The sequence below is a fragment of the Clupea harengus genome, chromosome 4 (genome assembly GCF_900700415.2).
Source record: "Clupea harengus chromosome 4, Ch_v2.0.2, whole genome shotgun sequence".
Taxonomy (NCBI): Eukaryota; Metazoa; Chordata; class Actinopteri; order Clupeiformes; family Clupeidae; genus Clupea; species Clupea harengus.
The window spans coordinates 17152715-17175802 of NC_045155.1; the positions used below are offsets into that span (position 1 = coordinate 17152715).

General features: G+C 41.5%; 2 protein-coding genes across 4 annotated transcripts; both read right to left on the reverse strand.

Moving 5' to 3' along the window:
- Window positions 1–1924: 1924 nt before the first annotated feature.
- On the reverse strand, window positions 1925–13497 carry ythdf1 (YTH N(6)-methyladenosine RNA binding protein 1). 2 transcript variants are annotated; one of them, XM_012834567.3, is made up of 6 exons: window positions 13074–13497; window positions 12223–12247; window positions 11127–11206; window positions 7593–9248; window positions 5445–5489; window positions 1925–3598 (listed from the first exon to the last, which is right to left on the reverse strand). In XM_012834567.3, exons 1-6 carry the CDS (start codon window positions 13098–13100, stop codon window positions 3572–3574), a joined length of 1860 nt encoding a protein of 619 aa, XP_012690021.1. In that variant the 5' UTR covers window positions 13101–13497; the 3' UTR covers window positions 1925–3571. The 2 variants fall into 2 exon arrangements, with proteins under 2 accessions (XP_012690021.1, XP_012690020.1); XM_012834566.3 differs by having other exon boundaries at window positions 11127–11221; window positions 13074–13494.
- Window positions 13498–16621: 3124 nt separating this feature from the next.
- Window positions 16622–22636, reverse strand: nkain5 (sodium/potassium transporting ATPase interacting 5). 2 transcript variants are annotated; one of them, XM_012834568.3, is made up of 7 exons: window positions 21818–22636; window positions 19579–19716; window positions 18734–18814; window positions 17722–17919; window positions 17165–17225; window positions 16806–16892; window positions 16622–16708 (listed from the first exon to the last, which is right to left on the reverse strand). In XM_012834568.3, the coding sequence occupies exons 1-6, from the start codon at window positions 21869–21871 to the stop codon at window positions 16819–16821; spliced, it is 606 nt and encodes a 201-aa protein (XP_012690022.1). In that variant the 5' UTR covers window positions 21872–22636; the 3' UTR covers window positions 16622–16708; window positions 16806–16818. The 2 variants fall into 2 exon arrangements, with proteins under 2 accessions (XP_012690022.1, XP_031421402.1); XM_031565542.2 differs by lacking the exon at window positions 16806–16892 and having other exon boundaries at window positions 21818–22634.
- Window positions 22637–23088: the final 452 nt, after the last annotated feature.

Below are 23088 nucleotides of genomic sequence, written 5' to 3' on the forward strand. Positions count from 1 at the left end.
ATTTGTGAGTGCGCGCGCGTCACAGTGCGTGCAAACTCTCGTGCATGTGTGCGTGCACGTGTGGTGGACGGAGAAAAGGGACATGGGGTTGCCACTCTGCGTGTTCACGGCGGACCTTGATTTAATATTTACACAATTAAGGCACGCGGTGAATGCCAAGAGAGCAGCCCAGTAAACATCTAATTCTCAACTTAAGAGGAAAAGGACCGGGAAGCGCGCAGCATCTCTACAGTCGTGTCGTATTCCGGAGGCTAAGCTGACATTCTTTCTTGCCTTTCTCGGTGGATGGCTCTATAGGGTGCGAGTTAAGGTCCTCACTTCATAAATATAATCTCTTTCAAATAGAACTGTTTTGTGCGTATTTAGCCTACCGTTGGATAATGTTATGTATTGGCTATTGGTTTATTTTGTCTGAGCTCAGATTCAAGCTGCGAGACCACAGAACTGACCGAATTTATACATCTGCAGCATCCTAATAATTTGGGAATGGTGACATTCGATGGATTCCTTGTGGTGTTCGACCAGTTGCCTATCTGTAGCCAGTGGCCACTGATTTTGCAGTCACACCCCTTGTCCAACTAAGCTTTTGAAACCCCTCCTGAAACGATGTGAAACTGGACGTAGGCCTATGTGACGAACCCACACCAAAGGTTACAATGGGAAACAGCACACACTTAGGCTAGCTAAACATCTCATTGACTTTCTGTGGGGTAGACTGGAGCTGTGTGAGTCAGTTCTGGTAGAGCTGCATGATCAGAATTCAAATTCAGGGCGGTCTCTTATGTAATGAAAAGACTATGCTGTCTCCAGCACATCGCCTGGTTGCGCTTACATTCGTTACATGAATACAGCCTTATCAGGTGCCATGTACATTTTTTCTCCATTAGCCTACGATCACACGAGACATTTTCAGTGAGTCAAACAATTTACATATTAAACAATCAGGTTCACTACATTACTGACCACGGGGTGCCCAAAGCATTTGGTGATGGTTATACCGCTTGTAACAGAACCTATACCATCAGTCAGTTTCTGTTTTGATTTTATATCGCACACATTTAGATCTGTGTTACTTGCTAAGGACAACACATGGGCTTTCTATACCGAGCAACATTAGCGCTTGCTTGCGTTCTGCAAACCTGCCCTTATAGCTTCCACCTTTCGGGCCTTCATGCTGCCATTACGGATTGGGTGAATGGGTAAATCTATGTATCTGAACCCGTCTGAGCTGTCGTAGTAGTTAGGCCTATATCAAATCTGCATGTTACTGAATTCTAGATTACATTCAAAAGTGTATCATGTCTCGGTTGTGTAAAATAAAAATAAAATGTTCACAGATGCTGTCTGTTTTCTTAACATTTTTTCCTTTAGGTTTCATTTCTAAATAATGATTATGGCTACTTCAGTTAATATCTAAAAAAGGGCAAAACAAACACTCACAAACAAATAAAAAATAATATTGTTTTGGGTCCAGCACACAAACGCCCTGATCGTAAAGACTAGGCAAACGTACAGCCTGGCATGTTAAAATGGCAGTACAGTAGTTCCTACCAGTATTCATGAATTTCAACTACTAATATGAGTCCATGCCCAGGACTCCACATGGAGTCCTCCATGGTCACGGACTAATTTGGAATATGCTATGTTACCACGGCTTTTGCGCACCAACACACGATAGCTGATTGCAGGCCAGTAACAATCAGCCAAATGAGCTTAGGACGGCAGAAGCTCAAAGCATAAAGGCAGTATTTATATGTGTCTGAGATGCCTGAAATGTAAGCCTTAGGTTTTCCACATGAAGTTGTGTACTGAAAGCGACATAGCCACATGTTAAAAAAGAAATAAATAATACAAAAAAAAAACTGATTCACAGACAGCTATAAAGAAAGAGAAAGAAAACAAAACCAGTGACCATCACACCATATACAACATATAGTATTATTTTAATAATGACCATGATCAAATCTAAGAACGTGATAGATAGTGACCTTCGATACAATGCATATTCATTTCAGGGGTGACTTAAAACTTTGCTTCATTATTTTTTAGTATTTCATATATTCTCATGAATCATTTGTTATATGATTATATAAATCTGATTCCCTCACACAACTCACCCTCTCTTTCACACACAAACACGCACACACAAAACAGCAAGCAGGTCCTAAAAAAATCACGCACAGAAACCATATAATCTTTTTTTCTTACTTTTAACGGTAAATCAGTAACATTAATTTTCAGGTTACACGTTTGAGGCGTTCTTCGTTATTATATGTTCCTACGTTAAAGCTTAGCATTATACTGATGATGAGGGGAATAAAGCAAAGAAATAACTGATTTCTGTTAACAGAGGACAAGAAAAAACAAAATACTGTAAGTGATAGGTCTAAACTTGATTTAAAAGCAGTGAATGCTACATTTCCCCAAATTGACTCACACAAAGAAACAGCGACCTCTGATGGGTACAAGTGGAACAGTAAAAAGTTACAATTCGGCTTCAAGAACAAAAAAAAAATCGAATAGGCAAATGTGACAATCTTATAATGGGGCTCATAACCTTAACTCGACCACGACACGACTTCTCCTTCCAACCAATCAGGAGAGATGAGGGTGACTTCCCTTGGTAAGGGTGCGCAGGACGACCTCTTTTCCCTGATAACTTGGTGCTGTTTCATTTGAGGTACTTGGATATTAGATTTCACTGTGTTGACCACACACACTAGCTTGAAAATGTTAAGGCTCCAAGCAGGAAAAAAAAAAAAAAATGAAAAAGTACTGTGACACTGACATGACATTTCTGTTTGTCACAAAAAGTAATAAGCCAAGTGTTACATAATTCAAAAAATATAGATTTTCTTTTACATCAATACCTTAATGTCACATCGCTCTTTGTCCCTTCTCTGTGGGTTTGCACGATAACTTTCTGGCCTTGATTAAATCAACACATCCCATATTCATCCGAATGGACAACAAAAAGGTATCACACAACATTTCTTCTTTTTTTCGACTGTACAAAATAAAACTGGCCAAGTACAATTACTGATGTGGTCAAACCCCTGCTGGGCTCAATCACCGTCACCCAAACGTTCACCCTTCCACGGACTACGACACAAAAGCATTTACATGACCAAAACACTCACATGTCATAGGCTTGACAATCGCTGAATTGCACTCATTGACTTTCATGAGCAATGTGCTGACAGAACAAAAAGACAGCGTGCAGATATTGGTTGGTCAACATTAAGGATGAGCAGGAGGGTGGATGAAAACCATACCCAAATGATAGAAAAAGAGAAAAAAAAAATGATAAAGCAATTTGAAAGGTGATGGTTGACGTTGCCTCCCCCCGACACTGCCTATGACGGGGGAGGTGGGTGGGTGGGGGACCAGGAGAAAGAGGCTTAAGTTCGATGCTGGCTGAAGTCACCAGAATTAAATAGAAAAACAAAAAGATTGTTTTTTTTCAATAATGTTGTTTGTTTTATAATTTCTTCTTTCATGTCCTCTTAAATTCCAATTTCAAAATGTCAGTCCTAAAACAACCGTTGATCGAGCTATGGGGTGCAGTCTTCTATGGTTTACTTCGATTTTGGCGTTCCTGAAAAAAAGGAAATGAAAAGAGACAACATGAGTAGAGGCCCATTGGGTTGTCCAGGCAACCAGTAGTCAGCAATCATCATTTCAACACAAAAAGCTTAGAATTCACTTCAAGTTCAATCACCCAAAATTATAATGACTTAAGGTGTGTGTCCACATAGGGCATAGGGCTCTGGGGAGCGCTTTATCCCTGCGCTTTATCAAAAAAGCGCTCCCACGCTGCTTTGTTTGTTTCTATGACAACAATATCTTGACAACATGTCAACACCACCGTTGTATGACTAGTATCACCCCTTTGTGACGACACCAGCACCTTTTTGAAAAGTTCAGGAGATTTTCAACTAGAAGGGCTTGGAGCAGCCGCACAAAAAAGGCAGCACCTTTTCTCTAGGTGGCCGCGTACACTCTGAAAACAAAAGGCTATATGGACACACACCCAGAAGACAAGTGGCCTCAGGAGTCTCAGAACAGAAGGAACAGCAAGTGGCACAAGTTGTTTAGGGCAGAAAACACACACCAGGGGTACGTTCGTCGTAGGATTGAAGCTAAGTTAATCAATTGGCCTTTTAGCCCGTTAAGATTAGCGAGCTGATTGAGAACAGCAAATATCGGTTCGTTAACGGCTGATCCGCATCCTAATCATGTGGTTAATTTCAACCAGGCTAAAGTTATCATGGCATTTGCGCGTGCACGTCCTACTTCAAAAGGCAGGAAAGGTCGATCACCAAAACCATGATTTTGTAACGGTATAATGGTTCTAAACTCAAAGAAAAGGGCTCTTTTTTTCTCCGCTGGCGAGTAGGAGATGAACATGAACGCTTATGAAGAATACAAGACCATAATCATGGCAAAATTCAACACCACCACCGCTGTGAGAGCAAGGTGTGTTGGGATGTTTATGGGGTGATATCTATGTATGAATACCTGACGGCAAGTGTCAACTGGTACAGAGGTTTCCTCTACCGGTTTGAATCTGCATGGTTGCTAGTTAAAATCCGCTCACCTCCTTCCTCGATGTAGTTTTACATTTCCTTGGAAGTCGCTTTGAATAAAAGCGTCTGTTAAATGACTAAATGTATTAATAACAAATGCAATAAATTGAAGCAGTGAAAATAAATTGTCTGTATTTCTCTCTATTCTTATCATGAGTCCACCTTAATCATTTTCTACAATAATGATATGCTATGGTGTACTAATAACACTCATATAATTATGAGTGCTTTGTTCTCCGCATCACCGACACTACAAAAATGTAGCTACCACTCGCAAAAAAGCGCAAGACAGTCAATGTTCGACTGTGGTGTTTGCAATAAATGACTCGAGAAGGTCTTGTAAATTAATGATTCCTTGTCGGCTGAATCGGTAGCGCTCATACAAGAATAATGGATCTTGGCGATCGCAAAGAACTCTCTCCCTCCGCTAATCTAACTCTAATATCAGTCCTTGGTCAATGGGATCCCTCCTTCTTCCCGGGGTGTGGCAAGCTTATCCAGCTACACTTAAGTTAGCCTGCCCTGGAGCAGGTTAGTGCTAATCGATATGCAACTATGGTGATTTATCAAAAGTTGCTTCCACAAACCAAAAAGAGGGGCGTTTTTTATTTTAGCCTGAAAATTAGCTCGCTAAACCGCTTAGCGAGCTACGACGAATACCCCCCAGGATCAGGCCAGTTTGACAGAAGTTTGGGTGCTATGGACTAGCTCATAATACTGAATCTATTATTGCTGCAGTATTGTATTTTTTTCCAGCCATGAACACACACACACACACTTATATAGACATGCCCATCGACACTCTCACAATCCACCCACAGACACAACAAACAATATTTCCTGTTAACAGCATACCTGATCCAGTCGGGAGCGATTCTGAATGGGAGCAGGCTCATAGGTCTGTCACAAAAAGAGAAACACACAGCTATTCAATTTATGAGGCACATGTGCTATTCCACCAAATACACACTTTGAGCCTTTCCCATAGCACAGAAGTAGGGCACTGCAGGTATAAGGCAACTAGAAAAACTCTTGTTTTCCCATTTTGCCATTGGTGCAGTAGAAAGAAAGGTTACAGTAGCAGTGCCAACAAGGACTAACAGGGACTTGTCGGTGTGTCCTTGACAGAGTCACTGTACTATCTGATTTCTCCCAGTCGCAGTATATCTCACTTCATACAGGGATATTTCATTAGCAAGGCATTATATCTACTGTAGTCATATTGTAGCTGGTTCAGGCTCTGGGCTCTGTAAAGCGCCTTGAGACAATTGTATTGTTATGGCGCTATATAAATAAAATTGAATTGAATCATTACACCGAAACCTTGTCACTCACGTTAATAAAAAGTTTGTATTGCTCACAAAATGAATATCATGCAATCATACAATGGTGGTGCCAGGTTATGTTCTGATAGGTCCAAACAAACTTATAAGATACATTTCAAAGCTATGAATGTTGACTAGTAATGGCTTTGACGTTCACAATTAACAAACACAATAATGAGGTCAATTTTCCTTGTCTCTACAACTGTCCCAGCTTTCTCTAAGGTGGATGGAAAATGAACCAGGGCTACAAGTGCCAATGGTCCCTGACTGAGACAGTTTTTGGATTACATTTGTGGTCAAAAACAGTTTGATGCAAATAACACATAAATAAGGTTTATACTATACATTTTAAACATTAGAGGGAATCATGCAGAGGAGATTTAAGTCCAGCAGTAGTGAGTTAATCATTAATACAAGCTGAAGACTACAGCACAACCAAGATATGAACAAAGATATTCCACAGGACTTAAATGTACTGCATGTTCAGTATCTGAATCTCTGTATATTTGCACACGTAATTAAACGTTAATACACAACCACATCACATTTACTTAAATTAAATATCAAATTAACAACCGCAGTACTTATTATGTTATTTCAGCTTCAAAGTGTATGTGAAATATGACAGCCAACCAAATTAAAATCTTGACCAATTTGGCCACAAATATTTCTAAACAGAAAATAAATATGCATTATTTAAAGATTGTCAAAAGTGTCCTATAGCTGAACAGGTTTACACAAAATACCACACAAAGCATAGCTATTAGTTAATGAAGAAATGTTCCGTATACACACACAAATAGGTATTTACAAAACAGCTCTAAAAAAAAACAAAGAATACATAAAAGGATAAAAACAGAAGGGAATTGAATCCTCTAGCCCAAGCCTGTAGTGTACCCTAAACCCTCCATCATACACAAGTAAACTGAATTAGTTCAAATAGGTAGTGATGTGATTCCTCCATCTGCAGTCTGAACAGGTCTGGAGAGATATTTAAATATTTTATGTGGCTCCAGGAAAAGTCACAAAACTACATGTCTGCGGTGAAATGGGGCCTAACAGACATACTTTTGGGTATTCTATTTAGCTAAACACTATTTTAGAAAATATTCTATTCATATTAATGAGGTTTTTCCTTGTCCAGAGGGAAATAGGGTTTAGGCCCAGAGAGCAGGTCACTCTGGAATTAATCTGATCTCTGCAGAAGGGCAGGATCTGTTCCAGGGTCAGTTCTAATTTGGAATGTTGGTCTTGAAGTTACTGAATGTGCTGTTGCTATTCCTTTATGATTAGCATTATAGCATTAGCATTACATCTGCAAAGATGGTATGGTCTGAACACATATAGGCAATAACAAGGCTTCAACCATTTCATTGTGTTTCATAACAGAAATACTACATCCTCCTGCGGTCAAGTGACAATCTTAGATTCTGCACACAATTTCACAATATAATTTACAGCACTTAGATTGGGTGACATGACATTTAAGAACAGGAGACTCCCTTACAAATGACAAGACTGTATGTCTGCATTATATCTACTGTAGTAATATACAAGAAGGAGCTGGATAGTCATTTTGTAGCTGTATAATGAACTCAGTGATTTGAGTGTGTGGGTGTGAGTGTGTTTGAGTGTGAGTGACACTTTCCCCTGTGTTCACATCAAGAGCTGAAATTACCTTTTTGACCACCTCTTCCTCCTCCTGCCTCTTCTCGTAGTGCGAGAAGTCGTCAAAGATAGAGGTGGTGTGTTTGTAGGTGGCGATGATTTTGAGCACCTGCTTGGCCTTCTCCAGGGGCACCTCCTGCGTGTCGCGTGAATTGGTGACCGGCTTGTTGTCGTTATTCTCCAGCCGAATGTGCCTGAGCTGGCTGTTGGGCACGTCTTTGACGAACAGCCAGTCCACGTCGAACTTGCCCTTCCACTTGTCCTGCGCCCACACGCCTGCGCTGGTTCCGTAGTCCACAGGTGAGCGCATCTCGGCCACGCCGCAGAAGTGCCCGCTGCCGTTGACGCTGAAGAGCAGATAGACGGGGCCCTTGGTGTTAATAGCGCGGAAGGCGGCGTCCAGCCGCTTGTTGCCATGCTCCGTGCTGCACCAGATGGAGTACTTGATGGAGCGGTGGATGTCGTCCTCCGAGTAGCTCTTGATGATGAACACGCGTCCGTTCTTCAGGTTCCAGTCGAAGTCCTTGGGGTTGTACATGTGGACAGCGCGCAGCTTCTCCAGCACCGGGTGATTCTCGGCGCCCGGGCCTGACCCGGGAGGTCCGCTGCCACCACCGCCGCCGTTCCCGACCCCGCCTCCACTGGACGAGCCGCTGCTGTCCATGCTGCCGCCGCTATAGCCGGGGTTACGGTTGCGCGGGGCAACCCAGCGGGTTTGCGGGGGTGGGACGGGGTTGTGGTTCTGGTAAGGTTGGGGTGGAGGAGGAGCCTGCAAAGCCATCTGCTGAGCAAGTGATTGGTTGGAGGGCATAGGCTGCTGGGGGGGTGGGGGCAGGCTGTGAGGGGGGGGCATGTGACCATGGGAGTGGAGCTGCTGCTGGTGCTGGTGTTGGTGTTGGTGTTGGTGGTGGGGGGGCAAAGGGGAGGCCACTTTGGTCACGGGCCCCTTGTTGTCCCAGGTGCCGATGTCCATGTTGTGTTTGATGGGTGGCGGTGGGAGTGCGCCTCCTGCCATGGGCATACCTGGCTTGGCCTTCACCTTCAGCAGCTGCGGTTTGGCAGGCTTGCTGGCGATAGCCGCCCAGGAAGTGGGCTTGGGAGGTGGCATGCCAATGGGTGTGCCCCCGTTTCCGGTGGCGACCGCCGCAGCCACTGCCCCGCCGCCAATTACCGAGCCAACCGTCTTGACGCCCGAGCCACCACCTGTGACGTCACCACCAATCTTCAATCCCACCATGCCTTGCTCCAGGCTGTTCATGCCCGGCGCCTTGTTCAGTGTGTCACTGTGGAACCCTGTCTGCCCGTCTGGCACCAGAGTGCCTCCTAGAGAGCTGGGGGGGTAGCTATAACTACCCCCGTAAGCAGAGCTCTGAGTCTGCTGCCCCTGGGAGCCGCTGGTACCCCAGGCCGAGAAGGCAGGGTTCTCAGGGAAAAAGTTAAAGCGGTGGGGGTAGATGCTGCTGCCAAGACCCCCTGGCTGTCCAAAGACGGTGTCGTGCATGAAGTGGTGATCGCCATTGCTGAGGGGGGCGTAGGGGGCAAGATAGGGGATGGGGGGATCCCCACCAGTCGACCATGGGGCCTCGCTCAAAGGGTAGGGGAAGCCAATGGAGGGTGCATAGTAGCTGGACAGGTAGGGGTCAGTCATGGATTGATAGCTGTTGTTCTGAGAAATGAAAACAAAATGTCAACATTGTGTTAATCTTCAAAAGTTGTGTATGGACTGTTTTACTGGTAGGAGGGACAAAATGGGCCCTACAGGGCCATGGACATGACGATTCTCAGTGAAAACCTTTGGCTAGTAAACTGATGAACAAAGCAACTAACTTACTATAATCAACATCACATACCCAAAGATACAGTCAGTTAAGCTTTCTGTGTACACGCAGAACCCACCCCTAATGCATCTCCCTCTCACATGTCCATGTCTAAAACCACATTCTGTTTAATACCATACTCTTTTCATCCACTTTCCTATGACAGTGCAGGTTAATGCATTAATGTTCTTAAAAAGGAAAGATTAAAGAGAGATTATTCCAACCTAATACAATCTACTAGGGCTCTGATGAGATTCACTCACGTCTAACTGTCAAAATATACCAATACCCATCCAAGGTAAATAGCGAGGGCATTAATAGAGAAAGCAAACAGTCCAGTCACAGCGTATTCCCTCTGACTCCTGCGCACCATGTGCCAACAGGTGCCGGAGTTTAACCTTGTGACGTGACACTGTTAATCCACGAGCAGCCAAGCCATGCATCCCTCAGTTATTATATCACCATAACTTTATAGTACATACGAGGGTTAAAGCTACATTAGAAAGATTTGCTTGAATTATCAGGTCAATGTTAGCCCACTCGCTAAAAACACACTGCCTGTCAGAATGGCATCTGTCAATTGAATGGAAATCGGTTCTGGTTTCCCCCCCTCATCATATCTCCTGTGTATTTCAGGGAGAAATACAACTCCCACTTTAATGCTCACTATTTCTCATACGCTCTGAGCAAACTGGATGACAGCACTGGCCATTTCATGGTGGTGACTTGATCATCATACCTATTTTGAAGATCATAACCTACTCAAACTACAGAACCGGATAACCAGGCAACCAAACAAGGGCAGAATAGTGACACACAATCTCAGTCATTTAATACATAAACACGACTGTATCTTTAAATATTACCCTTCCTTGACATATCTGGCGTTTCTTCTTCATGTTATTGTTTTTCTTCTGTAGCAATTATCCACCAGTTTTGCATAAATTCAAAAAGGCCACTTGTTTCTCCTCCAGAAGGCTTCTCGCCTCTGCTGGGTAGTAAATCCACTTCCATATTTCCCGGCACTGACTGATGACATTCATGACTCCCACATTCTCTACATATCAATCATCCATCCCTACTAGGCTTTGCTACAGTCAAAGAGTGATTCCCATTTCGCCAAATAATGCTTTCAAGCCTGTGCTAAGTTATTTTTGTTTAGAGTGTGTGATAGCTGAGTGTGGAGTCCGTTGGGTCATGATATTAGAAATAAATCTCCATTTTTTTCCTGGCATTTTTCATTACACTTGCTAATGAATGAGTTGCTAAGCATCACTTGGGCGACAGCCTTGGTAAAGAGCTGAAGTACATTGCTTAATAGAGATTTTGGTTTTTAACCAACAACAACAAAAAAAGAAAAAAAAAGCACATCAAAAAATCCATCTCAGGGTGAACAGCCTTTATGAATACATTAAAAATTGATGAATGTAGCTTTCTCTGCACCACACACAACACCCAAGCCTCAAAACTGTTGAGCATTAAAGACTATGCATCTGATTGCCTCATTTATCTGGGTTTCAAAAGTAACCAGAATTATCATATATCAATAAACAGTTCTGATCATAAATGACACAAAGACAGACAGACCAAATGGAAGCTATTTAAAAGCTAATGATTCGTTAACATGTGAAATACACTCACAGTGCATCATCACAGGCTGATGTGAAACACAGTATTACACAGCTTTAAAAGTTTTATGAAAGATAATTAGAAAGATAATATCCTACCTGATTGGACTGGCTAGTGAGGTACGGTTCAAAGTCGTTGTCATGAACAGTTTCCTTCTGATGGAGTGAGCCATTTTGCACTGAAACAGGAAAAACTGAGTGATAGGAGTTATTTATCAATCAACACATCAAACACACAAATACACAGACACAGTCCAACTCTGCCTCTCCCTTGCTCGCTCACTCTCTGTCATACACATACACACACACACACACACACACACAGACAAAACCACACTAAGCATTATCTAAAAAGTCCTCCCTTGCACCATCTGCAGTTCTCACACCCCTCACAAACATGTCACCCTTCCGATATTTATAACTGATTCTTTGTGGGTTGCAGAAAAATATATTTGAGTAATCTCTGGGTTCTTACCATAACTTTACTCTACCTGTGCACTTCATGCACTCTGACAAGGATGTGATTCAGAGGTCATTTAAAGATAAATGTGTGACAGTTCAGCTCACTGCTCTGAGTCACAAATACAGGCCTATGTACTGTCTGCTGGGGTCCTGTGACCATTAAAAGGCAGGTGAAAAGAAGTGCTTGTGTGTAACTGTCAAAAACACTGTATTGACAGGCTGTCTTGAGTTTATGTGTATGGGTCATTTTCAATCCCATCCCATCTCCCAGAGAGACAATACTAAAACATTATTATACAGCAGTCTGGGAATATGTCAAAGTTGCTTTTCTTTCCTCAGCCTCAAATTACATTAAAAGAAATATCAGCCCAGACAGTTACTAATGTTGATGAGGGGGGCATTCAGATGCATTGATTTCATGGTGCTTCTATGTCAAATCTGCAGGTTCTACAGGGATAAATGACATGTTTGCATTTCAACGGTGTACAGCACAAAACTACAGTGTGCAAATATTATCTTATGTAGTTGTATCTTTGGACGCAAAGACGACCCTTTGAAAATTAATTATGCCTCTTTTAGATGCGCCAAATACGGTGTGTGTGATCGTTGTCAAACTACACCACAAATATGACATAGCCATAGTAGACATGACAGTGTGGCTGATGTTAAAATGAGATTACAACCAGCAAATAAGTACAGTAACGTTAACGTTATGCAAATGCTCAGATCTTACCTTTAGCATCTTGTCCCTTTGATGTCTGCGTTCCATTGATGAAGACCGCAAAAGCAGATGGAAAGAGAAGGAGAGAGGGAGTTCTGACGTGGTTGCTTAACATTAACTAGATACTTTAACCAATACTTACTAATGTTACACAAAATGCACATATGGACTTTATGCGGCATTGGTTCGACAAATTGATAACGGTATAGGTTTTTAGCCATCAAGGTCTTCCACGTACATCAATTAAGACAGCGTAACCTCGCAAACGCTGTCGCTAGCTAACCTTAGTTTTGCTGTAGATATGTGAGACAGCTAGCTAGCCAACTAACTAGCTACCTGACAATCCTTCATCAGAATTTGTGACACTAATGAAATACAAAGTGTGCTAAAATAACGGCATTGCTAACTATGAGGCGTTATCTAGTTAGCTAATCATGCCCTTTGGTTAAGACTTGCAAGCGCAAACAGCGCGTCGTTAGCTAGTAAGCTAACGTTAACTTAAACCGAACCATGCATCTGTAACGAAAATTTAAATAACGTTATTGCTACAAATGTGCGGACGGAAAACGTTATCTGCCAGTCAATGGGCTATTCAGGCATGCATGGTTAGAACAGGGGAAATAACATTCTTCTGGTTCACTCTAAAATAAGAATTCTGGTTGGGCACGCCATAGGCATCGAAATATGCTCCACGGAAAAGCGGCTATTAGCCTGTAAGCTAACTCCTGGGCTAGGTGGCAATAGCCTGCTAAGTTAATGTTACATCTCCGCACAGGCAGCAAGGATTGGACGCACATTCCCTGCTCCTTCTAGAGGCCTTCTGTGCTGTGCAGATTTCTTCCAGCAAATCCTATCAAACTTACCTGAGGGTCAATGCTGGTGGTAGACATAATTCATCAAGAAACAATCCGGATTCGTATGAAACCTTGAAACTAGCTAGCTTGTCAACGTCTTGCGAAAAATCCGTGTTTCCTTCAGATCCCAGTTCAGTAGCAAGCAAGCTAGCTAGCTGTGTTTTTTTACAGCACGAATCCCCAACACAAGTTCCACTGCTAGATTCAGTTAATCCAGTCCTCTGGTCTTTTCTAAATTCCAGCTTGAAGGTACAGTGGTAGTTTCAAATGTTCCGTTTTAAGATATAAACAATGTACGCCCCTTAATGTCTTCTTTTTACTGTTTTTTCGTACTCCAACAAACCCCCAGTTATTGTGCAGCCCAGTTCACTTCCCCCCAATGGCAGCTTCATCCGGGTCTGTTCACTGAAGATTGACGTCAGCAGTGCCGGTGGTTTGGCTATGCTGACTGTAAGGAAGATGATCGAAATAACGAATTAGGCTAAATGAATAGTTATTAATGATTGAACACAACCCTTGACTGACACTGTTGCAAGGTTGCGAGCCACCATGATTAAAAAAAAACTTGATTTTGCGTGATTATGTCTTTGAATCCAACCAGGCCTATGCAAGTAGCCTGCGTGACAGAGTAGTGGTGATCCTGATGTTCATCACCTTAAAAAGAGATTTTTTGTATTATTATTATTTGTATTACTATTATTATTATTATTCCATTTAATTTAAAAGAGCCTTTCAAGACATCCAAGGGTGCTTCACAACAACAAAATGCCAATACAGTTTACAAACAACAGGGGGGGGGAAACATTAAACTACAATCAAATTAACCTTATACACTTATTAGAGAGAGATCACATGTTAAAAAGAGCAGAGTATAACACACTTTGATGGTTGAAAATTCAAACATAGGTGCAGTCTGTAGGAGGATTGTGTTGTGTTGTGATTAGCTCCTCCATGGCTAGGTGGTGGTGATGAGGGGTAGGCCATTAGTTTGTACAAATTATGTAATCACTTAAATTTTAACTGAAGGGACCATAATTATACACATTCCCATTAAACATGTCCTCATAGACATAAATGCATCAAAAGAGACTGTTTGTATTAACCCTTAGTTGCAAATTATTTACCCTATTTCCTCTTGAAGATGCATGGTAAGGTCATCGGTGAGGGTTGGAAAATAAAAAATATTTGAGACCCATGAGTAACCTACTATATAACTTTTATTATTATTATCTTTCTATCTATGTATTCTAGCTATATTTCTGTCTATTTCTCTTGGTGTGTTGTGTCCAAATATGGGTGATTGCGCTACACATCACGGCTCCCTGTTAAGCAAGCAAGTCAGGTCAGGTAATGTGATCTTCAGACAATACTCTTCTTTACTACATAAAGGCTGCCACGACATAAAACGCCTCCTTTGAGCTGAGGGCTCATTTGGATCATTCTATCAGCTGCATTCGTTATGAATATTAAAATAAAATTATCCATATCTGTGCATTTAGGTTGAAGAGGTTTACATTTAAGTGGAAATACATCTTAATAGGGGAACAGATTTTACCATTATGTTTAAAGTTCAAAGACATTTTAATACCCATATTGCTACTGAAATCAAATACGTTTTTGTACTTGGATTAAGCTAGGCTTGTGTAAGTACAGTTATGTTAGGCAGTTGAATTTCACAGTCATATATATATATATATAACAGATATAAGTTGTGCTGCCTGAGGTTTTTGCAAGCTTAGGACTTGCTCACCTTCATAAAATCACTTTTGACAGATTACTCCATTGGTGGGCTGTTTTAATAATGCGGTAAGGGAACAGGAAATCGCAAAGGTCAGCATTTCTCAGTGTTCAGCCGAAAAGATATAAACACAGAGCAAAGACTGTAGAGAGGATGTCATAAAACATATTACCTTGTAGGTTGTGCACCCTAGCACAGAAAGAGCTCTGCACCTGTATGTTGACCTCCCTATATGGGCACATGGCAGGTCTATAGGGGTTTCAGCCATTTTAGCCTGCAGCTTTAAAAAGGCAGTGGCATCATGTGTGTTGTTAATAATACTTACATACCTGAAGTTGTAAATAATATCTGAAATAAACCATATCAAGTGTTTCAGTGTTTTGGTTTCCCCAAAGCCATATTACAAGGGTCATTACTGACATCAACATTTGATTTGTTTGCTTTTTCCTTTTAACACACAAAAACATGAATATCACAGTAGGTCTACATCAACAGTTTACAAGAACAGTGTGGGTTACATACAGTCAGTTATTTCCACATTCTTCAAGGACACAAATGACCCTCTCTTGGCATATGGGATAACAAGTTTGAATGAGATAAACTGCATCAGACCATTTTTCAGATGGTGCAAGAGAAGATAGATGAGGGCGATTGGATCATATAGACTCAAGAGTTTTCAGCAATGTACCTTTTCCTCAGTTCTTACAGATACACTCCGCACTGATTACTCCATTATTTTATTTCATAATCCCTGTCTGACTTCCACCTAAGGACTTAATACAGTCATTTCTGATATCTTTGGAACCAGTATGTGTGTTGGGAAATTTAAAATGTGATTATTTGCCCTTTGGCACAGAACAATCATATCATAAAAAATATTTTCACATGCTGTCACTAGGTGGCAGTGTTGAACACACCATAGGGTTCACTATACCATACCTCACTTTCACAAGTGATCATTCACATGGTGTTATTTACAACATATCCTGTGTGTGCTCTAATGTGTCACTCACTCAAAAGTCACTATTATAGACAGACAGGCAGACAGGCAGACAGGCAGACACACACACACACACACACACACACACACACACACACACACACACACACACACACACACACACACACACACACACACACACACACACACACACACACACACACACACACTCATACACAGAGAAACATGTGCATCCATGTACTCAACGAGAATTTAGGGTTCATTAATTATGAAAAGATAGATGCTGTTTAAGTTGCTGCCCTACTTATATTACTGAATCTAGCATTGAGAATCCCACCTCGACAGAGGCGTCTGGCAGAGTACTCTTCACAGAGACTCAGCTCTAGTTATGGCTTTTTGTCATCTTTCTGTGCATGACTCATGCTCCCATTGAGAGGCCAAAAGGCTAAGCCTCGGGAGCCAGATACGGAGGCGATGCTGTAAAATGGCTTAATTTGAAAATACTCATGGTAAATCAGGAGCTGAGAAGGGCATCCTTCCCCATATTCTGCCACAGCCATTATTCTCCGAGATAACTCAAACATGAAAAAAACCATGAAAAGTTTAAAGTCTGCCTTCTGGCTCTCTTATTGCATCTGCACACATTTTGTAGTCCAGTGTTGGGCAATCATAAACACCCGCACACTGGCTGAATTTGAATTCACAGTCCTATGCAAAATGATTCCTCTGTCTGGACTGCTGCCATCAACATCCCTTTTTTTGTACTGGGTAAATATGAGTGAAGATAGAGGAGTGAGTGGTCACCTCCATATGTCGTCTGCCTTAAAACCACTCATATGATGAGCAATGCATCTTTTTTTTTTTTTACTGTAATCCCATTTAATCAGTCTGTCCTGTCTCATTTTTTTCCCTTGAAGGGCTGACTGATGCTTCATTTGTAGAGATCTGAAAAAAATAGGAAAAATAGATTTGAAACATCAAAAGACAATTCAAATTAAATACAAGACCAAGTTGTGTGTGAATGGACAGTAGGAGTACTTACATAAAAGTGAGTACTAAAGAAAGAGATGGGATGCTTTCTCATTGCCATGCAAGACAGGGAACTGATCAAATCCCCCAATGAAATCAACTGAAAGCCAAAAGCAAATGCGAATACAAAACTGATGAAATAAAAGGCAATATGACTGACAAATAAGGCCGATGTTAGGGAAGTGAAATGATAATCTTAAGCATTCAACATTATGAATCAGAGTGCAGCAAAGAAAGGAGACAGAGGCAAGCATGTAAAGGCACTGCTTGAGTGAGAGACAGAAACAGAGAGACAGACATACAAATACAAGGACAGGGAGAGATGTTATAGAGGAAGAGAGAGAGAGACTAAATAAAGAAAAGGTCACTTACAGGTGTCCTCCTCTTCATTGAAGACACTGATCACGTAGCAGGCATATACAAATCCCATAAGCTGTAGACAGACATATACACACACACACACACACACACACACACACACACACAAACACACAAACACACAAGACCAAAAGTAAGGTAACATCACCATGGAAACTGCTCTCTGAGTCTCGTACATACAAGACATACAGGTGTACTAGCCTTCAAATAGAATACATGTTGAAATGAGTACACACCCTGACCATGTCTGTGCACTGTGTGCTTAGAATATAAATGCACTGTGCATACGGGTCCTATGCTGAGCATGCACTGGAGTATGGATTTTGGATGCACTGGATAAGAGATTTTGGGACTCAAACGGCACTATCTGTGGGCATGTGTGTGTATATGTGTGATATGTATTTCATATATTTGGATGTGCTTTGAAGTGTATGTGTGTACATGTGTGTGCATGTGTATGTGTCTGTGAGTGAGCAACTGTTCGTCTTCATGCACATTGACAGTATAAATAACTCCATGTCTTTATATTTTCTTTTCCCTTAAGTACTTACAGAGATGAAAAGCTGCAGGGCACTGTGCAGTACCTCTATGTACTGATACTCCAGCATGCAACCCAGAGACGAGATCAGTGCCGGGCTCTCCAGACTCTGCCACCTAGTGGCGGGGAGGTCTCTATTGTCACATCCCGGGGCGTTCTCTCTCCACCAGGAGGACTGAGAGGACACTCCCAGAGAGAGGTAGTTACTGTCCTGAAATTACACAAAGTCATGTCAGTGTAATAGTGAACATAGTGATCTCAAACTCACAGCACGAGCAATGCAAACATTATCCAACCATGTAAAATATCTGATCAGCAGTTGGTTTGTTGTTTGCAACCTGTGTGTGGGTTTCGGAGTAAGACTGCACAGCTCTAGGTAGCTTGGTTCTGTTAGTCAAATGTATGTCAGTGTGATGATAGTGTAAAAAACAGTGGGTCACAATTTTTAAGCCACAAAAAGACATCCCATGAAAATGGCTTCCCTTAAAACCCCTTTATCAATTAACTATTTGCAGTGCTTTCCTCACTGAGTAGACACATACTATTTCTCTTTAATAATGTTGTTGAGTCATTAACTATTATTGGTTTATATTCATAGCCTACTGCTCACCCCCTATTTATACAATGAGCACATGTGTGGCCATATCTAGGTCAGGCGAATGGCTCATTCATAAAACCCATCAGGTCAACAGATGATGCATGCCACCAGCTGTTACCCCACTATTTGGTGGGTGGGGCTTTTAAGCCTTTGGGTATGGGAAGGAAACAGGTGCAGAGGGGTAGACAGAAGGGTAGCCGTTGATATGACCGGGAGAGAGAGAGTGAGGTAGGGGAAGGACAAATATAAAAGGAAGGCCAGGAACGAAAGTAGAAAAAGTAAATGAGTAAATGTTCAATTTACTAATTTAATTAATGAATTAACTTTTTTTGTTGTCGTTAAAATTGGTGTATGCTGTAAATTCTAGAAGGAAATACTGAGGCCTTGAGTGAATGCTTTTTGTATTTTGCACATTGAAATCTCTTACCTTTGAAAGGCCTCCCAGGTCAAGGTAGAGGCAACACACAAATATGTTCCAGCCGACCCACAGCACAGTCCATGTTAAGTACTGGAGGATGAACAGAACAGAATTTAAAACCTCCATGAAGTGAAGACATTGAAAGAATATGTGAAGGTTCTTGGGTGTTGTGTAACTCTGAGGTAATTCAGACCGAATCCAAGGATCTTTCTGTAGAAATATTATGCAAAAGCTAAGAGTTCACGGAGTCGGACCACCTTACAGACCCTCAGAGGATTCGAACAAATATGAACACATTCTTATTCAGGTATGCATTCTGACAATCACACATTTTTTTCTGAAGTCATTTGAAGGTTACTTAACCCTATCATGCGGTGTACTCCTACTAAATGAATACAAATGGAAGTGAACTAGACCAAAAAAAGCCATTCAAAATGAGTTTGAATGTTTTGCCATTGTGAGCGGCTACATTTTGCTCTGCAGGATTGGGATCTAGTTCACTGCCACCACTGAATTCTTCTATGCCCTGTTGAAGAAAAACCCTGTCCCCTATGTTCCCCCCTCCTCATAAATTACACATAGGAAATAGCAGGTCATAGCCTGAGTCCATTCCACTGCATGGTTTGGTGCTCATGGAATAAATGTTTCTTCCTACAACAACTGAAGAACTGAAGCATCATGTTGTGCTTTCCCTAACTAGCCTATCATATTAGACTTCCAAATATTGGTGTCCACAGTATTATACTTATAGTGAGGATCTGCGACAGATTTGACAGAATTGTTTTCCTAGCTGAACCATGGTCAGGCAGCTCAAAGCATACATTTTAATCTGATCAAAATGAAATGGTACTCACAAGCACAACATAGCGAGGGCGATACTGAATGGTACCAAACAGGCCTAGGATGACAACAATGATGTGCAAGAAATTCACCAAGATGGGAGCCCATTGGTAACCCAGGAAATCAAACACTTGTCTCTCCACTGCTGTTATCTGGAGATGAAAGACCCGAGAGAGTAAGAGAAAAATAGCGAGAGAGAGAGAGAGAGAGAAGGTGGAACAGGTTAGCACACACTCAGCTTTGCCATACTCATGAATTTACCTCTATTCATTTGCTCAAACCACATTCAGACAGTGGCACCTTTGACCTGAAGACAATGATAACAGAGACTCCCCCTCCTGAAAGAGGCTACAAAACCTCTGCCTCTATTTTTTTTCCACATGCAAGGTTCTCTCTCCGGGTTGTCAAGGTAACAGACCCAAGGGGGAACAATGCATGTCAGGGAGCGCCTGACCGGGGAGATGAGCCTTCTACGGTGAGGCTGCCTCTGCTCAATCAGTCAGAGGGGGTGGGACAGGGTGTGGGAATGGAGTGATGGGGGTGTGTGGGATACCTTCTCTTGCCTCCTTTCATGATGCACTCCGCAGCATGGTGATAAAATCTCCCAGCCCCTGCCTGGTTACCACCCCTCCCCCTCGAATAAAGACATCCTCACCAGCCCCACACAGACATGCACCCCCTTCCCCCACTCCACACCCCTCCCCTTCTCTCCCCATAACACTATGGCTGCTTTGCATCACAGTCTCAGAAGCTCCCCTTCTGATCAAAAATTCACAGCCAGGCCCTTTCTCTCACGCTCCAAATGTTGAGGCAAATCCACATTTACTCCATTTGGTTCAGCATTCCTAGATGTGAGATGGTGATTGGGGGTGGGGGTGGGGGGGCAGTGTTATGATCATAACGCTTCAAGGTGAGGAGTTCACTCAGTGCTAGATCCTATATGCCATTGTCATTTAATATTCTAGGGACGTCATTTGATCATTTTCCTATATTGACCTTTAGACGTATAGATGGGAAGATGGCTATGATCATGGCCTTGCGTGAAAGTCACTGATACATATTTCAAAAAGAATCATCAATGAATAATGCAAAATCGCTCTGGAAACATTTGAAACATTGTGCAAGGCATGTCTCATGTCACTTGCCATTCAATGAAAACAAAGTCAGAAATTATTGAAAAAGAGCAACCATACTGGTTCAGGTTCACTGTGATCATGTTGACTTTTGTCTCATTAAGAAGATCTTGTTCAACAGATTCTCAGGGGATTCACAGTGGAATACAGATCAAGGCAAAAATCATCTGTGAAATTGACATTGACACACCAGTGCATACTGGGAAACAGGCATGTATACTTCTGTGTTTGTGGAACCTATGAGACCAGATTATAAACAAATGCCAGGAAAAGTCACCCTGTGTGATAGGCATAGCCCCATCATAGGAGGAGATCTATATATCCTTGAAGAAAAAGATTAGTAGACAGTATTTGTGCAGTAAAACACCAGATTGCTCATTGAGTGTTTTAATACTAAGCCAACAGCTTTCAACTACTATCCTGACTAAAACTTAGTTGACTAGATGCAGATTGACTAAAATACTGTTATTAATCTATAAACAGTTACATAGAACACTGCATATCTTTATATAGGTACTTTCTACTGGAGTTATTAGTATATATGCCACTAAAATTATTTGGCTGTAGGTCAAAGATCCCCAGATTGTGTCAGAATGTGAATAAACTATCCTCAACTCTTATGTATGCCTCACTTGGTGGCTTCCACATCTCCTAGTGACATCATACATACTCTTATGAATTAATACCCCATATTTACATTTTAGGATGATTCTAAAATACAACACAAACTCCTTTTCGTACAAAATAAATTAGAAATACTAAACCTAAATGTCTATTCAACCAGTTGAAATGAAATACATTTTAATTTACGATTTAAAGTATAAAAAAAAGAATAACCAAAGTTGTATAACGAAATAACTCAAGACTATTAATGTTTGAAAATGTATATTCACATTTAGTTAAATTGGTTTGTCACCAACATTTCAGACTACACAGCTGATAACAAATACATGTTCAGAATAAGACGCAATAGGCTACTTCATCATATGAAAACAGAGACTTAATCATAGTTAGCGATATAGAGATACAAAATGGACCGTGTAGTGTTTTACGTAATTCAAAATGAACTTGGTTATAGCCTTTTATGTCTGTTTGCGACTAATCTTGGGAATAGACTTACCAGTTGAAGAGTGCAAATTAATATCAGCATGCATCGTCCGGAACAGCACCCCATTCTTTCTTCAAAACAAGCGGTCGACGTATGAATGAAATGTCAAATGCACGCTTTTTTCAAAAAGAAAAAAATAACACGGGCATGCTCAATCAAAGGCAAATTAATATGTATGTTTTTTTTTTGTTTTTGCAGTGAGCTAATCGCGGTGTGGTTCACCGAGCGCAGACTAGGTACACAACAACACAACCCCACAACACGATGTCAGCGAGGGGAAGGGGTGGGCTGTAGCGTGGCGGGCAATTGCAACGAACACTAGTGTAGTAGGCTAATGTTAGCTGCCTTGAGGTGCAGAAGGGGAGGGGCTGGGCCGCACACACCCGATGTGCCAGCTAATGACGACGGCTGGAAGGGCTCTGGGAGGACCGCGCACACATATGTGTCCGACATATCCACCCACCGCAGCGAGATGTCTTGATCATTCGTTACTGAAACATGTGACATAAATTATAATTCATGAACAGAGCCACCAAGTTCCATCTGCCTGTTGATTCGCACTGGTTTAGGCATGAATCGTGATATAATATGATGTCAGCTCCTCTTGTGCGCCCTCACTATGGAGCACCCCACCCCCTTTGTGCACCAAGCAGTTATTATTTTTATCACTGCCACAATTATGGTACTCAGGCAATTTGAAGTAATAAATGCAATCTAAATTTGACTTTACCGAATCCATTCCTTGTTGTACAATGCACATGTATAACCCAGCCTGCCCTCACACAAACATCCTCACACTCATAAATCTACAAGAGTGGTAGATGCAACACCTTTGAAGAAGTAATCAAATGGTTTGGATTATGTTTTCATGCTTTGATCCTAAAACAAAGGCATGGCATCAGCATTACTTGTGCTACTATAGTAATAGTTTCTTAGGACCCCGGGTTGGTATTTTTCTGTCTTTCCTTTGAAAAATACTTTACTGTTGAACCATGCAGACTGTTGGCTTTGGATAGACCAGAAATGTTAAAATAAATGCATTGGAAGTTTTGGAAGGGATGTGACCCATGGGTATTTATTTCAACTAACAAAGGATTTAACATTGTTCTGGAGTCTCTATCTCCCACACATGTTTTATCTAGTGCTGTCAAACGATTAAAATATTTAATCGCGATTAATCGCATTTATGTCATAGTTAACTCAAAATTAATCGCGATTAATCGCAAATTTGTATCTATTCTTAATGTCCCTTCGTTTATTTATTTTTTCCATCATTTTATTTT

What these genes read in the sequence shown, in the direction of transcription:
- nkain5 (XM_012834568.3), bottom strand. Translation starts at nt 21,871, where the DNA reads ATGGGGTGCTGTTCCGGACGATGCATGCTGATATTAATTTGCACTCTT. An exon ending in GCCCTCGCTATGTTGTGCTT is followed by an intron (nt 18,815 to 19,578) that starts GTGAGTACCATT and finishes TTCATCCTCCAG; the next exon opens with TACTTAACATGGACTGTGCT. An exon ending in ACCTGGGAGGCCTTTCAAAG is followed by an intron (nt 17,920 to 18,733) that starts GTAAGAGATTTC and finishes GTGTAATTTCAG; the next exon opens with GACAGTAACTACCTCTCTCT.
- ythdf1 (XM_012834566.3), bottom strand. Translation starts at nt 13,100, where the DNA reads ATGTCTACCACCAGCATTGACCCTCAG. An exon ending in CCACCAGCATTGACCCTCAG is followed by an intron (nt 12,248 to 13,073) that starts GTAAGTTTGATA and finishes AATGGAACGCAG; the next exon opens with ACATCAAAGGGACAAGATGC. An exon ending in AGGAAGAGGTGGTCAAAAAG is followed by an intron (nt 5,490 to 7,592) that starts GTAATTTCAGCT and finishes TTTTTGTGACAG; the next exon opens with ACCTATGAGCCTGCTCCCAT.